The following is a 19,263-nucleotide window of genomic DNA, read 5'->3' as shown; positions in this document are numbered from 1 at the left end:
ATAAGCATTTCACTACATACTCTGTATGAATGTACATAATGTGTACATTTTATGTGACATAAAATTTAATTTGGTTTGTTAAAGCTGCTTTGGGACCTTATTCTTTTTTCCAAAAACGCTTTACAAATAAAATCAAATTGAATTTCAGCAATACATTTTTGATTTGGTTTAATGAATCCATTTTCAATACCATTTCTGTTGTGTTTCTGTGTCCCACAATGAAAAAGAAATAAATGTTCCCGTGGTATTTCATGCTTAAGGAGTTCTAGGAACCAGGAATTTCTTTAAAGCTAAACACTGCAAAAACACCTGACCTTGATTGACTTACAATCTTATTTCTAGATATAAAAACCGTATCGATCAGATTTAAAGAAGAAAATGATTTGCAAGAGCAGATTGTGTACGATTATTAGGATTGTCTTGAATATTTATATTTTTTTGTTTTGTTTACTTAGTTGCTAAAGCTTAAAGTTATTTATTTTACCTGCAAATTGAGCTTAATTACCATCAGATACATTATTGAGTTCAGTCTTTTATCTTTTAAGACTTAATTTTTGCTGTAATAACTGATTTTAAGTTGCCCAGTAAAAAAATGATCAATAATCACAATTAGGACTTGTTCTTTAGCATTATTTATGCCAAATGCTTGTTTTATGTCAACGCCAACACAATCATTTACAGCCTAATAACAAATCTGCAGCATTAAATCACCACACTCTTTTCAAACATTACCCAGTATGAGTTTTTGGAACTTTGTTCATCATACAAGTTACTTATTGTACCTATGGTACTTATAGTTTCTCATGTCGAATAATATTCAGTGTTCAGTAACAACAAAAATATATTCAATAATGTTTTATGTTGCAAAAAGTATTTTTAAAAAGCAGCAAGTCATGAATTCGCTTTGTCTGCTTGTTGACAATACACATCATTTTAATAGTAATCTTGTTTTTATTTATAATGATTTGTCTCATTTTAAGACAAAAAGATGAAAAGGAATTCGCCTGTTCAGTAGCTCTGGTTTACTGTTGTAAATAAATAACAAGCTAGTTTAAAGTTCATTAGAATAAATTGACTGCTTGAAATGTGTTAATTGTTTTTTGTTTTTTTGTTTTTTTAAAGGAAATATTTGTTGTGAGCAGAAACAGAGTGTATGATATGAGGCTCTAGAGGATGGATAGGGGGATCAGAGGGTGGATTGAGAGAAGGTGGGAGGGATGAGTGGGGGGGTAGGTGGATAGAGAGATGGAAGGGGGTGGGTGGATAAAGGGGTGGATTGGGGGTGGATGGATGAAGACTATGGTCCTGCAGGTGATCAGAGCTCGTGTTTTTCTGTGTATAGGTCAGACGTGTAGTTTGTGTTAAAGCGCAGCAGAAATCGTATCTCTGTTCGGGAGTTTACAAACTCTCTCTCTCTCACACACACACACACACACACACACACACACACACACACACACACACACACACACACACACACACACACACACACACAAGCGCGCGCGTGCGGACGTGGAGCATTTAGGACCCGATCTGGGTGAAGACGGGATCTACTGTAAGTAATGCTGGAATTTGTAAAGTTGTTGATGTGTTTATGTGGAAATGGGCAGAGGGGAGTTTTGTTCTCCAGTGTGTCCAAACTGATGGACATGAATGAGGTTAATATTCGGGAGAGTTTCCTCCTGGTATATTTGGTGGGTGATAGATGGTGAGATGGTTTCAATTTTTTTAGGTGACATATTTATCACCTTTACATGAAATTAATTAACTGCACTGAAAAATAAATACAACAACAACAATAATATATATATATATATATATATATATATATATATATATATATATATATATATATATATATATATATATATATATATATATATATTATATACACTGTATATAATAATAATAATAATAATAATAATAATAATAATAATAATAAGAACTGTGTCTGGATGACTTTTTCCCCCCAGGAGACTTGTTCTGAAGAGGCAATTATGGGAGAAGGCAATTTAACAACTTTACTGGGTAAATTTCTCTTCCTCCTCATCATCATCATTGTTAAAACTTTTCACACAACTTATCCTATTTCATACATACCTCTACACCTGACTTCCTTCTTGACATTGTGTCATACATTTTTACTATCACCTCAACACAACATTACATGTTTTAATGACACGTTTCACTGCTATTGTGCACGAATGATTAATTATGTATAAAAGCATATAACGTATATGAATATATCTTATACATATAATGCACTATGGGATTCCTTTAATCGTTGTACTGTATAATGACCCATTTTGGTCATTTGTTTCTCAATTATTTAACTGTGTGTGTGTGTGTGTGTGTGTGTGTGTGTGTGTGTGTGTGTGTTCCCATACAGAGGGTGCGTGCAGTCCTGTGTGTGAGGGCTGCCACCAGCCCATTGGGGAGCGTTTCCTGCTGCGTGTTCATGACTCTCTGTGGCACGAGCGCTGTGTGAAGTGTGCTACTTGCGCTCAGCCGCTGAAGAGATCCTGCTTCCTGCGAGACTCCAAAATCTACTGCAGGCGAGATTACCAACAGTAAGATCCCCTGACCTTCTACTTCTTCTACACCTTACCAATGCTGGGTGACCTGTATAACTTAAGCTTGTGTGTATCAGGGCTAGATTTGTGTACAGAAATGGAACATTTGGGGTAAAGGTAGGATGAACAGATAATTTATTGCTCAGGTGATTCTAATTGACAGCCACTTTTACTTCTAGTTTAGTGTCTGTGTGTTTCCCTGGTCAGGGTTGCAGTGAAGCATATTCTCAGTACAGTTGGGACAGACACACCCCCTGACAGTTTCACAGGGAATTACACACTCAGTTACACATAGCGGCAATTTAGTCTCGCCAATCCAACTTCCGGCATGTGGGGTAGTGGCAGTTTACTGACACTAAGAGAGAACATATTCTACAAAAATGCTACAGACACAACAACTCAAACTTAGGACTGTAAAGCCAGGAACTACACTCTGAACTACACTCAGAAAACTACACTCAAAACACTGCACTCTGAACTACTACACATTAAACACTATACTCTGAGCTACACTCAAAACACTACACTCAAAACACTACACTCTGAACTACTACACATTAAACACTATACTCTGAGCTACACTCAAAACACTACACTCAAAACACTACACTCTGAACTACTACAATTTAAACACTATACTCTGAGCTACACTCAAAACACTACACTCAAAACACTACACTCTGAACTACTACAATTTAAACACTATACTCTGAGCTACACTCAAAACACTACACTCAAAACACTACACTCTGAACTACTACAATTTAAACACTATACTCTGAGCTACACTCAAAGCACTACACTCTGAACTACTACAATTTAAACACTATACTCTGAGCTACACTCAAATCTACTACACTTTAAACACTATACCCTGAGCTACACTCAAAACTACTACACTTTAAACACTATACCCTGAGCTACACTCAAATCTACTACACTTTAAACACTATACCCTGAGCTACACTCAAAACTACTACACTTTAAACACTATACCCTGAGCTACACTCAAATCTACTACACTTTAAACACTACACTCTGAGCTACACTTAAAACTACTACACTTTAAACACTATACTCTGAGCTACACTTAAATCTACTACACTTTAAACACTATACTCTGAGCTACATTTAAAACTACTACACTTTAAACACTATACTCTGAGCTACACTCAAATCTACTACACTTTAAACACTATACTCTGAGCTACATTTAAAACTACTACACTTTAAACACTATACTCTGAGCTACACTCAAATCTACTACACTTTAAACACTATACTCTGAGCTACATTTAAAACTACTACACTTTAAACACTATACTCTGAGCTACACTCAAATCTACTACACTTTAAACACTATACTCTGAACTACACTTAAAACTACTCTTTAAACACTATACCCTGAGCTACACTCAAATCTACTACACTTTAAACACTATACTCTGAACTACACTTAAAACTACCCTTTAAACACTATACCCTGAGCTACACTCAAATCTACTACACTTTAAACACTATACTCTAAACTACACTTAAAACTACTACACTTTAAACACTATACTCTGAGCTACACTTAAAACTACTACACTTTAAACGCTATACTCTGAGCTACACTCAAAACTACTACACTTTAAACACTATACTCTGAGCTACACTCAAAACACTACACTCTGAACTACTACATTTTAAACACTACACTCAAAAGACTACTCTCTGAACTACTACACCATCAACACTACACTCTGAACTACACTCAAAACACTACACTTAAGACACTGCACTTTAAACACTACACTCAAAACTACTACATTTTAAACACTATACTCTGAGCTACACTCAAAACACTACATTTTGAATACTACACTCTGAATACTACACTCTGAATACTACACTTAAAACACTACACTCTGAGTACTACATTCGAAAAACTGCACTCAAAACACTACACTCTGAACACTACACTCTAAACACTATACTTAAAATACTACACTCTGAACACTACATTCTAAACACTACACTCTGAACACTACACCCTGAACACTACACTATAAACACCCCAGTTTTAGTGTAGTTCAAAATGGACAAGGGAATATAAATCTCAAACTAATTTTATTTTAAGGAACATGTTCACAAATTAAAGTGCAATAACAAAAAATAAATAAAATTAAATGTAATTAACTAAAAACCACTATTCCCAGCTAGCAGGGATTCTGTTCAAGTTTGGTTAGTTTTAAATGTAATGTACACTTAAATTTAAATGTAATGTAAAGAAATGTTTTAAGGAAGAATTTTTATTTAAAATAATGTTAAAGTCTAAACAAAGATATCGCATTTTAACTGTAAAATATCAGGATTGTTTGGAGGAGGTTATTATGTTATTTTAAATGGTACACTGTTTCATGGTAACAAAGGGAGAACATTATCTCAGCCATATTAGGAAAACCTTATAAGGATATCATTGAGGTCTGATATGACGGAAGCATGTGCAATCATAGGGACCTCAAAAATTAGGTTCCCCAAACATTATCACCAGCTTTCAGCGTGATTTAACTGTAACGGCCCTGCATACGACTGATTCAATGACTGCTGAATAGAACTGTATGAGAAGAGCCTGTGGTACACTGTAAAATTAGCTGTAAAAATAGCAACCACATTCTAACAGTAATATGCAGTTTTTTTATTAAAATGGTAAAATCCCGTAAAAAAGAATGCATTCTGAACAATTCTGTTGTTTTTGAGAAAGTAGCCTACGGCAGTATACTGTGAATTAACAACGTTCAGAGTCGACACTCTACACACTCATTCACTATTCTCTACATAAGTTTACTAGTATAGTCCACTTGAGAGAGTAAATTAAAACAAATGAGTGAATTCAGACACTGATAAACACCTGCTGTTAACAAGCAGAATCGCTAAAGGGAACAACAAGAAACTACAACTGACACACAGCCACGGCCTGAGACGAAATTAACCGAAAACAAAAAAAAACATTAAAACAGGAGGATTAAAGAACTCCAAAAACAGCATCACCATCTTCAATTATTACAGTCTGACTTTATTGCTGTCATATTTTTACAAAACATTATTTGAGACTTAACAGAGGTTTATTTATTATATAAAATGTTTAGTTTGACCTCAACATTTTGGAGATCAGTGGTTACTTTAGTTGGGCTCATGACCCCTGATTCTTTAATCATTGGGTTTCTCTGGCTGTTATAATTGTGTTTATAAAGCACATTGGTTATAGCAAGAAAAAATATAATTTAGTGGTTTTGGTTGACTATTGATGGTGATGTGTTCACTGATCCCAATCAGGGTCTAGTCTTGATTTTATGGATGCTTTTAATTAATTTATAATAGTGATGATTCTCCCAGATAAATTGACAAACTATTATGAAGGATTTTTACACAAATTTTATGCACAAATATTTTACAGTTTTTCTTAATTGCTTTGGAGCGTTTTTTTCAAATCATCCTTAATATTTGCAAACCAGTAAGTGCACATCTCATTAAACATTTAAAAGAACATCTCATTAAACATTTTTGAGGATCTTGTTCGTAAAGAATGACAATGGAACTTTTCATTCTGATGGTAGTCATATTGTCATTATGATGGCATACAGTTTCAGGATTTTCTGATATAAACTATGGTTTGGGTTAAAATTATTGAAAATGCACAAGGTTGAATTTCTTCTGTATGATATCTATGAATTACAGCAGCACAAATCGATTTATTTGATTGCATATTTGATATATATTGATTGCATGCACCCGGACAGGATTCACACTTTTATTGTACTGTGTACATTATTGTGTTCGTTCGTTTCTTAGTTGTTCTTCCATTTCAGAAATTGTAATTCTGGGTTTTGCTCTGTCTGTATACGCTCACCAATTGAAGGTTCACGAGATTCACCTTTGACCTGTTTTAGGGAACTGTTTGATTATTGGTTGATCTGATGCCGTACACTCGCCTTCATTAGTGACATTTAAGATTCAGCTGCACAATTCATCAATTCAACACATTTACAAAAAAAAGTTTAATAGAAATTTTAGATGACAGATGATGACAACTGGTTTAACCATTTTGCATTCAATGACTTATGCCATGAACTGATGCTGAGATGTTTTGAGGGTTAAGACTATTTAGGTGAAACCAGTATAATATATTCTAATCAACATGAACATAAACAACTGATAATGTAGGAAAAAAGCAGTCACTTGTACACAATCAATTAAATAATTGTAAAATAGCATTCACAATAAGCAACAGAAATTGTTTTATAATGTGCACAAGTGACTAAATACCATAGGAGTTTTGAGAATTACATTTCTGATCTGATAAATGCACCAAAGCAACTGAGAAAAAACTGTGGGAGCTTCTATTTAGACTAAAGAATCAGCACATGAAACTCAACAATGGTGACTAGTAACAAGAAAAAGTTAATGCCTCAATGCATGCTGGGTGCTTGTGCAGTACAAAACTCCCAGCATGCGTTGCAGTGTGAAAAAATTATGCTGCTGAATGTTCTGACTTTTTTCTTTATTTGCTTTTATTTTCACGGTGTTTCGGTTGTTGTGATTTTTCAGTAGACTTTTTCGTGATGTTCAGTTTCGGTTTTCTCTCAAAACTTTTGATTGTCGTCAATGTTTTAATTAATACGCTGATGTCTGTGTGCGTTTATTTGTTATAGTGCAAAACTTTTATTACTAATGACCATTTCACCATAATTAATTGTTTCAGTATCAGTGATATAAGTGTTATCTGGCCCTTATTTAGTTTAGCTTTTTTTTTCTATGAAACCAGTTCTTGATAACTACAAGTAATGACTAACAAAAAAAACAACCTAATTTTTTGAATGCCAAGGTTCAAGAGCCCAACTACAGCACACACTGATCCCCATTATGGTGACTTTAAATTAAAGTACAACACCCCAAATCTCAATAAGAGCTTCATTACACATATGACAGAAATAAAATCACACCGGTTGGTAATAAGTGAAGCTGCGATTGCTGTTTAGGGTAGTTGTTTAATAATCCTCTTCTGAGATAATGAGAGATTTTATTTCCAATCACACATTTTTGGTGAGAATGCAGTGTTCAGTCAAAGACTTTCATTTGAAGACACCATAATGGAGATCAGTGTTTGCTGTAGTTGGGCTCTTGAACCTTGACATTTTAAATTCAGTTTTTCCATGGTTGCTGTTATTAGTTATGCTTACCAAGCATAAAGTTTATCATTAAGAAAAAACAAATAGAATTCAAAAACATTAGGATTCTCTTGAACAGGTCACATTTTATTGCAAGTATAATGTATTGCTAATACCATCACTGATATTACTGCAGTTAATTATAGTAAAATTGTATTGAGCACACCATGCACAAAAATCAACACTCACAATGTTGGTGACAATCTAAAAAAAAAGTAACACTAGACATCACAAAACAGTCTACTGAAAAGTCACAACCCAAACACCACAAAAATAAAAGCAAATAAGAACATTCAGCAGCGTAATTTATTCACACTGCAATGCATGCTGGGAGTTTTGTACTGCACAAGCACCCAGCATGGTCTATATTTGTTTTTTTACTAGTCACTATTGTTGAGTTTCATGTGCTGATTCTTGTGTATAAATGGTGCTTTAGTTCTTAAAGGCTTTGTGCGTGGAATATTTCTAAAATCTTCCATAACAGTTTGTTGATTTATCTGGGAGAATCATCACTATCATATATATTTTTTAATCATCTATAAAAATCAAAGACTAGACCCTGATTGGAATCAATGAACACATCACCATCAATAGTCAACCAAAACCACTTAATTATAATTTTCTTGCTATAACCAAAACAATTATTAAAGAATCAGACAAATTTAAAGGAGACATTTTATATAATAAATAAACCTCTGTTAAGTCTCAAAAAGTCTCTATTTCCCTATGTACACTTGCACACAGTTTTAAAAGGAACATTTGGAACATCTTGGAGAACTAACCACAGATGTTCTGTGCATGTAGGCTGCCTGAAATCCTTGTGTATCTTCATATAATCCAAGACAGACTTGATTATGTTAAGATCAGAGCTCTGTATGGGCCAAAATGATCACTTCTTCTCTAAACTGAAGGTGTATGTTTGGGGTTGTTGTCTTGCTGCACTCAGGAAAACAACTTAGGTTTACTTGAACTAGGGAACCCAAACCTGTTCCAGCATGGCAATGCCTATGTGCACAAAGTGAACATCTTTGGGAGAAAAGTGAACACTGATTGCACCCCAGGGCTCCTCACATCACTTACATTAGTACCTGACTTTACCAACATCCTTGTGGCTGATGAACACAAATGTCCACAAGCACACTTAAAAATCTAGTGGAACATCTTCCCAGAAGAGTGGAGGGAATTATAAAAGCAAATTGGTACTGAATACAGAATACGATGCTCAAAAAGCCCATACTGTACTTATGAACAGGTGTCCACAAACGTTTGCCATTATAATGTATCTGCCTGTATTTCTCAGCCTTGAGGACACAATTAATCCTCGATTTGCAAACATGCAAAGAACCTCCATTATGTTTCACTGTTGCCTGCAGACCCTCAAAGATTTTGTCTCATCAGTCCAGAACACCTGCTGTCATTTTTCTGCAACCCAGTTCCTATTGTTTCATGTTTAAATAAGTCACTTAGACTTGTTTCCATGTCAAAGGTCTTGCTTTTTGGCTTCAATACTTTCATGAAGACCTCTTCTGGCTAGACTTCTCCAGAGAGTGAATAAGTATACCTGGTCCCACTGGTTTTCACCAGTTCTTTGCTGACATCCTATGATGTTAAAAGAAAGTAAGCATGATGTGTCTTTCATCCACTCTATTCAAATTCCTTAACTAACCAATGTGTCTACGGTCCTCAACAGTTTCTTTGTTCTTCTTCAAAATTCAAAAATTCTTCTTCAAAATTCAACACATCTTCAAACCCCAGTCTGTTTTGAACTCTTTTCCTCAGAGACCTTTCTGATGCAGTAGAACTTCCTTGTGTGTTGTTGCTGTGATCAGTCTTGCCCTGGTGTATGACCTGTTTCATGAAACTGTTCCTCACCAAGTTTTGAAGCCTCCTACACAGTTGTTTCTGTTTTACTTAATGACTGGGTTTCAACCTACATATAAAATTGATGATCATTTTGCACCTACTTAGTTTAATTGCTTACATCCTACAAACTATTCCTGACTTTGTGCAAGTGTACATAGTGTACAAGGGTGAGAACTAATGTGTTTTTCTTTTAAAGCATTCTTACTTTATAGCATCTCTTCATGTCTGCCTAAAATGTTTGCACAGTAAAAGAAACTATATAATATAACTCATACATTATAATTTATTGTGAAACTTTTCTATCAGGTGCAGTGAGATTTAACATATTCATGAGTTTAACACCACATCTCTTGTCGTTGTTGTCAGAGACAACAGTGAGAACTATTTGGGAAAAAGGACATCTACAGTTTAACATTGTATAAGTAAAACAATTTACAGCAAAACCTCAGCAAAACCAACATTTTCATCTAAATATAGAAATGCTAAATACGTTTTGAGGAGCATTTCAGGAATCCGTTACATGCCCATCATCAGTCCGTGGGAGGTTTATGGAAGGGAATGCTGATGCAGTGGAACTAAGATTCGACCAGGATGTGGGTTGTTCTGGATTCTGGTTAGTTACCATGGTGTGCCATAGTGTTTATTTAAAGAACCACTAGAAGGCTAGAAAAAGTGACTGAAAAGATTAAAACTGAGCCTTTAGGTTGAATGATTAATCTTTGCCAGATCTGTACTGCCAAAGGGAATTCATCTGTATGTGTTCAATCAGCACTGAACTGAATTCTGTCTCTCGTTGAAAAGTCAGTGTGAGGGAACTGTTATTGAAAAAGCATATACCTAGGTATTACCCAGAAATCATGACTTTATAAATGGTCAACTCGATCCACTTGTTTCCACTACAGAATGTGATGAGGGTTGCATTTACCTGTAATGAGGCAGAGCTGGACTATTCACTGTGGGTGAAATTTGTTTATCTTTGTGTTTGCGTTTGGGTTGAGGACATTAAGGGGACATTTGGCTGTTCCCCAAAAGTGTTTTTATTTAAAACGCTTAAAAAGGACAACGTTTTTTTTTTTTTTTTTTTTTTTATGTTAAGGGTTTAGGTTTGATTTGGGCCAAATTAGGCAAAGTCAGTGGAAGGTCCTTACAAGGATAGTAATGCACACATGTGAGAATAAAGTGCTTGGCACCGAGTTCCTTTAAGACAAGGTGACTAAGAGGGATTGTGATGAGCCAAGGAATGTGTGGACACACACACACCCATACACCCACACACCCACCTACACACACACAGACACACACACACACACACACACACACACACACACACACACACACACACACACACATAGAGTGGTTCAGACCAGGACGGCACTACTGACACATTGTCAAAATGTGTTAAATTAGCGAGACTCATCAACGTGGCAACTGCAAGCTGGGGACAGCATATGGCCACGCCGCTGCCGTGTGCCACCCCCCTATTGACCCCTCAAAAACATATCCACGCATTTTCTCCCTCACACATTCTCACCTCCAACTAGGAGGACACAAGCCAGACTGGAGATGAAACGACCCAGACAGAGTCGATGGACAGGAAAAGAAACTGTCCATGAAAGTTGCAAATGTTTTCAACTATAATTCAGAAAGTTTCCAACTGTAATCCTTAAACTTAAACAGCAATGTTCGGATGGCCAACATGTGAAAGCAGAGCAGTGGATACCAGTAATACAATGACACAGATTTCAGAGATTCAGAGAATTGACACATATGCATGGCATAAAACATTCAGGAACATGCAAAGTATTTAGTGACAGAATTATAACTCTTAACTCATAATAACTGCGTTGAGAGCAAATGCGTTTTTTCTGTGTTTTAATTTCAGCAGTGGTGGGCAGATATTTAAATAAAAAAAAGATCATTATTAATTTCAAACAAAGGAATTTATTGCTCCTTTGAAAGGTAATTAAAAGTATGATCTGGGATTTCCAAGCTCTCTTCTTTCTACACACACACACACACACACACACACACACACACACACACACACACACACACACACACACACACACACACACACACACACGAGCTATAGTGAGAGGAACGGAAGAATGACCACTGTGCTCTTAATAAGTGGACTTGCAGTAAGCTGTGAAGTTAATGGAGGTTTTTAGGAGAAGTGAGGAGTGGACCATATGTTCAGGGAGAAGCTTTGAGGAGGGGGTTCTGTGTGTGTGCAGTGTCTGTGTACTGTACATGTGTGTGCGCGTATATTTGTGTGTGTAGGGTTGGCTCCCAGACTGTACCTTGCACTGAGCCATCTGGGTTGATGCCTGGTGTCATCGCTGTTCCTCTCAGGGGCGCTGCTCATCCAAGCGTGAGCTTATATGACCTGACCAATTAGCCACATACCCAGTGCCTGGCATTGGCCATTACCATTCCTCTTAAGTGCAGGTCTCTACTTGGTTCCTGTCCACCAGGGTTCGAACTGGCACGATTTATATTCTGTTGAGGTGCACAATTACTGTTAGTGGGTCAGTGTACTCGGTGATCCACTGTTTTCTTATTCTATCCTACTGTACCCATGTAACATGTTCTGCGTTTTGAATAGACAAGAATAATAAAGTACAATGTGAGAAGTTTTGAAGAGTCAGACACATATCCGAATAATTCTGTACAGTTTGATTTCTTCACATGGTGCAGTGGAGAGGTGGGGAACATGCACTCTCAGCCTCAGGCTTCTCCAATCAACCTGGAATTCTTTCGGTCAGTGTGGAGTTTCCTACTGTGCCCCGACCGGTTTTCATCCAAACAAAACTTGCTAATAGCTGGAATGTCTCATTTACATTTCCCCTAATGAGAATTAAAATGTGGTGCATGGAGCCTCATTCAGGGTGTTTTCCCAGCATCTTTCCCAGTATTCCCAACATAGGCTCCCAACCCACTGCAACCCTGCCCAGGACCAAGCAGTTTCTGAAGATATGTGTGGGAATTGATAGGAAAGGAAAATAATTTTATTCATTCAGCTCAGTTGCACATAGACTGGCCACATCTGATCGCTGCTTGAGTTAAAATTGCTGTGTTGATTGCTGTTGGTCCGTGTACATTCTGGTGATTCAATTTTCATTTTGGAAAGAGAACATGAGAAACAAACTACAGAAGAACAAGTCATTTTCCCCTTTTTTCATGGATGCACGGAAAAGAAAATCAAAGGGAAACGAAAAAAGAAAAAGGCTTCATTTTTTTTCTTTGTGTTTAATTGCAGAACTACAGAAGCAGAAGTCTACAATATATAACAGAAATTTTTCTAAATTAGGTAATTTTTCAATTCGTACAATATTTTAAAACATTAACCATGTTAAATATATATATATATATATTGTATTTGGTCTGGGTTCATTTTCTTGTATATAATAGTAATGCTTTATTAATGAGGTGTGTACTGAATTTGTTCTTTTAATAGAATTTTAGTCCACATTAAGTGATTAAGTGACTAATTGACTCTTTTAGTAGGAACGTTTTAACGCTGAATAGGTATTTTCTTTATAATTGTTTTCTATGGGAAGAAAATGCTTAACGTGTAAGTTAAAGTGCGGATTGTGTCTAAATCAGCTAGATTTTGATTGGATTTCATTTTTTTTCATATTTTTATTTTTCTAAAATGAATTTAATGACCAGAAGGTACACAGACCGCTGTTCTGATGAATTATAGATTACAGATTAGTTATATTCAAAATGAATTGTCAAAATGATTTTTATTTGTTAAAGTAATTCTGTGATGCCTGAAGTGGGCCGTGTAGAGTGTCCACAGTAACACAGTCCCTGCGTTAGAGTGTTTCAGACCAGACTTAATGACTCTTAATGAAATAAAAGGCTCTAACCTCAGGACCATTTACATCTGCCTTAACTGACTGAAAATCTGAGAATCACTTGATTGTGCATCATTTGTGTTCATCTGCCATGGAATAAAAAGTGTCTGCTCAAGTTGAATGTGTATCTGTGATTAGGGAAGGAATTAAAGGTTCGTATCTCACACGTCTTTTAATGTGTACCTGAGATAAACAACTGGGCTTTCGATTTGATTCTTGCGCACAATATTATATTGAAGTATAATCGTATAATCGTTTTTCATTTTTACATGATGCCCTGAAATAGTGAGGAAATGAAATAATTCTAATTTCATTTAACCAATGTTTGTGTCTAGGCTGTGGTAAAAAAGTTTTCCTGACACTTTTTAGTATTAGGCAGCAGAAATAACGTGGGCTTTATAGACTCTCGGTGAAATCATTAACTGTATGAGCAGCCTGTTCCCCGCCCCCCCAAGTGAGCTCTAAAAACCTCCTCTGGTTTCCCACAGCAACACTAATAACCCACAACAATGCCAAGCTTTGGGATGTTTCAGTTCATGCTCATCACAGGAGGATTTTCACTGTGTGTGTATGTGTGTGTTTGTGTGTGTATCTACACAGGGTGCATCCCAGAAGTAAATTCCTTCAAATTCTTCGCTAGCGTAATTAAACCTGGAGCTGCCATTTATTTTCCAAAATCAAGCAAGGAGAAGGAAAAAAACAAGAAACGTGTTCCGCGTTAAAAAAATGTCTGCGGTTACTTACAGTTTTGAAACATGAAGAACTGTCATTTAAACTGAAATTGAAACATCATGAATTCCTCACTCTGAAAAGTTACCGATCTCATCTTGAGCTCTGTTACACCTCTGGGGGGAAAAAACAAAACAAAAGCCCTCCCTGTCACCTGCATCCACAGCTCGGAGCTGGCTCCCCCTCTCGCCGTGCAAATCTCAGCCCACGGTTTGACAAACAGAAAATGCGGTGGCTGCCAGGGCGCAACAATGCAAGCGCAGCTCGGGGCCAAGTTCTGCAATTGTTTGCAATCGGTTAAGTCGAGTTAAGACGGTTCCCTGGCTCAGCCTCTCTCGCCAGGAGGTCCTGTCGTGACTGCTCGGGCTGGAGCCATGGCCTGCCGAGCTGCTTTTTTCTCCGCTCCCTGGGAGTTCTGTTCCCGGACGCTGCAGTGGAGCCGACGGCCCACGTCTCAGTTCCTTCTGACCCACAGCTACAGTTGCTAGGAGCTAAGACTGTGGTAGGGGCTATGCGTCTGTGTGTTTTAAGAGGGTCGAAGGGTGGATAACAAGAGGAGGCAGGTTTGAGGGGAAAAAGCCGACAGTCTTGTCTGACTCCTATATGAAAAGAGCAACGTTCCAGGAATAGCTTTAGTCTGTGAACTTATCCTGAAGCTTATCCTGTTGCTGCTCCTCTTGGTGCTGGACTTCCACAGAACCTGTAGTGTGCTACATTCACACTAGGTTGCATACAGTTGCATCCATGTGTAAATGTGTACCACCGGGAATTCTTTTTATTTAGACATGAAATAATTAATAAATAAGTTGCAGTGTGAAATCCAGCCGTCTAATTCAAATTATATCCTAGATTAGCCAATCACCAGTGGTGGATATTAACAGAGATACGCTTTATCGCATATCTGTACTTCACTGGAGGATTTCCATTTGGGGAGACTTTTACTTTAACTTCACTGCAAGTTAAACATATTTTATTTCACTACAGGTCAAATATCGTACTTTTTACTCAATTACGTTTTGCGAGTGGATAAAAATGTAACTGCTTGTTTTGATCGCCGGTTCAAAGAGGAATAAATGTAGGAAGAAACTTTTGACTTGAACTCACCAGAACACCTTCCTTATTTGTTTGAGGTGGTTGAAAAAAAATTTTTGGGCTCATGAAAATTTTAATTTCATTCTATTAATCGGTGTGCTGTGAGTGACATTGGAGTTGGGTAAAAGTTTAAAGGGACACTTTTACTTTAACTGGAGTCACATTTTACAGAGTGAATCTATACTTTTACTCAAGTACTTCGTCCACCACTGCCAATCATTTACTTGAACATTTAATCGTCTCTGCTGTGTACTCTTAAGCTTGTAGTTAGGCATGTTTCATATAAACTGAACATTCTCCTGTCATATGCTGGCATGAACGTATGCTCCTAACTACATTTCCAGAGTCAAATTACAGTATACAGTAGGTTACTTCACTTCCTCATCAATACTTTCTAACGTGAACCAGAATATAATCTTGTTGTACCCCCTTTTTCTCTCTCTCTTTCTCTAGACTGTTCTCAGTGCGCTGTAGGGCTTGTGCTGAGGTTATCTCCCCAGCAGAGCTCGTGATGCGAGCAGGTGATGCAGTTTTCCACCTGCACTGTTTCTGCTGCTCAGTGTGTGACTGCCGGCTGCAGAAAGGAGATCGCTGTGTGCTGGTGGGAGACAAGCTGCTCTGTACACAACATTATCAGCACACGCTGAGCAGTCCCACCACCACCACGGACTCAGGTACTGCATCGGTATACACGTTTCCAGACCTGCGAATCATACCATTCCATCCGACCTTTCGTACACGCATACTAGCTTGCTCATCAGGGATAAATGCACACTATTCACCTTGACTGTTGATTTCTGTAAAGCTGCTTTGAGACAATGTCTGTTGGGAAAAGCGCTATACAAATAAACTTGACTTGACTTGACTATACATTTTGACCAGATACCATATGTGTAAAAGCTTTATGCTAACTTTGATATGGATTAAAAGTGCAAAAAATATTGAAAAGTTGTACGCTAATTTATGGCATAAAATCTTAAAATCTTCATGTATTTGTAATACACCAACAACACACATGCACTCAGATTACTCTGAAATCAAAACCTTTAGATCGCCACTGTTACTAGTTGAGTCTGATACATTAGTTGCACAGTATCTTAAAGGTTTTGCTATGAGGTGTTTTACTCTGACCGGAAGAATTATTAGTACATTTAGTTTTCGGAATTTTCATAATTAATTTGAAATCTAAAAGTAAAAAATCAGCCATAAAACTTTTACCTAAGGAACTGAGCATCGCTTAGTCAAACACAGCTACAAAAACAGGTCTTGTTGTGCAAAACTCCAACTAAAAAAAACGCCTTCCTTTGTTCACATTTGCAGGCCAAAGTGAGGATTACGATGAAGAAGAGGATGAAAGCAACCTCAAGGTATCCGGCGACAGGACCGCTACTAGAGACGGGGACCAGAAGAGGCCGAAACGTCCTCGCACCATCCTCACCACGCAGCAGAGACGAGCCTTCAAAGCCTCGTTTGAAGTGTCAGCCAAACCATGCCGAAAAGTAGGAACACCTCAAACTGGCTTTCGACTTGCAGTTGTGTAAAATAATGTGCGATTTATTGTAAGTTAGCACAAATTGTATGTTTGGGGTATATCAGGAGAGTATACAATGCCTACCCTGTGCACCACCTAAAGCTCCTACAATGGAGCAACATGGAGCTATGAAAAAAGGTGGCCTGGTCTGATGAATCACTTTTTTTTTTTTTACTTTATGTGGATGGCCATGTGTGTGGGGGTATGTCGCTTACCTGGGAAAGCAATTGCACCAGGATGCTTTATGGAAGAATCTAAACCAATGATGCTTTGAGTGATGTGCTTGGGGAAACCTTGGCATTCATGTGGATGTTACTTTGACTATGTACCACTTGGCTACACATTGTTGCAGACCAAGTTACACCCCTTAATGGTAACAGTGTTCCCTAATGTCATTGGCCTTTTCCAGCAGTATAATTCTCTGCAAAAACTCTCCAGGAATGGTTTGAGGACCATGAGAAAACTTAGCCTCCCAAATCCAATCAAGACAAACAAGTCCAATCTATTGAAGCCTTACCTCACAACGTACAGGACTAAAGGATACTACTGATTTAAATGCTTTGGCCAATAAAGTGTGTAATGACAAAGACAAAACAACAGTTGTGCTGTGGAGTGAGCTGCTCGAGTATTGACTATTTATCTCTGTTGATCTGATACTCCATACAAAGTCAGTAGCTCACTTAGCTTACATGAGACACAAACCATGAAGGTCATGCTGTCTGTCTGTCTGTCTGTCTGTCTCTCTTTTCGATCTCTCTCCTCCTGCTACTGTAAGGTAAGGGAGACTTTGGCAGCTGAGACGGGCTTGAGTGTTCGAGTCGTCCAGGTCTGGTTCCAGAACCAAAGAGCCAAGGTAACATGATACCTGTCATTGACACACACACACAAACACACACATGCACTAATAGCAACATTAAAATCTACAAACGTTCTGCTTTTCATGTCATTGAGGAAGTAGGCAGTGTTAATTAGTCAGGAAACTAATGGCATGTATTCAGAACGCCTCCTGTATTCAGTAACAATGTGTTAGTAAATACAGTGTTCCTCTGAGTTAATATTGGCTCCGTATTACATAATCATGCATGTATCTAGCGTCCTTGGTGGGACGCACATTTAAACTGGAAAGAAAATGCAGATCAGCACATATGAAAGAATTTGAATTCCGACTTTTTCGTTGAACTATAGATGAAGAAATTGGCCAGACGACAGCAGCAACAGCAACAGCAGCAACAGCAGTGCCAGTCCCCTCAGGACCAGAACGACAGCCAAACACACACCAACGGTATGAACACACACACAGCCATTGCGGTTCGGATGTTTTAAACTAGAACTCAATTGAAATCCAAGGATGTTGATGGAGCAAAAATGTAGGTCAGTAAAGCCGCTATGTGAATGTTTGTAAGTAAGCTACATTTTTTCCCCCCTATGACACAGCGCCCTCTGTTGGAGGATTTTCAGCCGAGCTAGAGAGCCTGAGCACGTATTTTTCTCTAGCTCAACAGCAGGAAAGTCTCAGCTTTAAGATGGACCTCAGACAAGGTCTCACACCACCTCAGATGCCTGGAGATCACATGAACCCATTTGGTATTATAAACTATAGATTTCTTTTTGCCTACATAATGCATAAATATAACTACGTCCTTGTTCTGAGCCTTGTTTTACTTTTTGTAGAATGTACAGATGCCTGGTACACCGACGTGGATTGTGAATCGCTTCGCCCACTCAGAGACTGTCTATCACCTGGGGAGACGTCCGTCCTGACACCCATTGACCGACTATATTCCATGCAGGACTCCTATTTTGCCTCCTGTGTGTAAACTGTGTGAGTTGTGTGCGTGTGTTTCTGGTTCAGATCTCCGGAATTAATAGATATTAATAACAAAAATCTGTCAGTCTATGATTTGTAAAGCTCTGTTTTATTTATATTTATTGTTGTGTTTTCTCTGAAATGCTTTTGGATCAATAGACTCGATTTGCAATTACTTGAATGACTGATTAAAAGGGTCACTGTATAACTATAAGCAGGTGTATTTTTTCTTTTAGTAAATAAACATATTTTTTTGTGGGACAGCAGGTAGTGGCTCCTTGGTTCAATCTTGAACTCTGTCTGTTTAGAGTTTCTTTTTATGTTAATGTGATCATATGGGTATACTTCTGGTTCTCTAGTTTCCTCGGAGCTTTGAAAACGGTACAGTGGGAAGTGGCCAACAGTCTCTAGTTGTGAAATAAGAAGGAAAAGAAAATGAGAGAGAGAGAGAGAGAGAGAGAGAGAGAGAGAGAGAGAGAGAGAGAGAGAGAGAGAGATGCAGAGGCATTCCCATCTGGAATTGCAATGAATGGATATTCAGTGCCACACATATAAAGATGGGTTTCCCTTCTAGTCTGGTTCCTCTCAAGGT

At 37.6% G+C, this 19,263-nt stretch overlaps 1 protein-coding gene across 1 annotated transcript; it reads left to right on the top strand.

The window, feature by feature from the left end:
* The first annotated feature begins 1,341 nt into the window (after positions 1-1,341).
* lmx1a (LIM homeobox transcription factor 1, alpha) lies at positions 1,342-19,020 on the top strand. The gene is made up of 9 exons (XM_083563105.1): positions 1,342-1,555; positions 1,974-2,028; positions 2,390-2,570; positions 15,787-16,007; positions 16,654-16,832; positions 17,640-17,717; positions 18,050-18,146; positions 18,299-18,448; positions 18,536-19,020. Exons 2-9 carry the CDS (start codon positions 1,998-2,000, stop codon positions 18,679-18,681), a joined length of 1,083 nt encoding a protein of 360 aa, XP_083419231.1. The 5' UTR covers positions 1,342-1,555; positions 1,974-1,997; the 3' UTR covers positions 18,682-19,020.
* The last annotated feature ends 243 nt before the right edge of the window (positions 19,021-19,263 follow it).

This window comes from Silurus aristotelis (genome assembly GCF_946808225.1).
Source record: "Silurus aristotelis genome assembly, chromosome: 15".
NCBI classification, from domain to species: domain Eukaryota; kingdom Metazoa; phylum Chordata; class Actinopteri; order Siluriformes; family Siluridae; genus Silurus; species Silurus aristotelis.
This window is presented reverse-complemented; position numbering and strand designations above follow the sequence as displayed.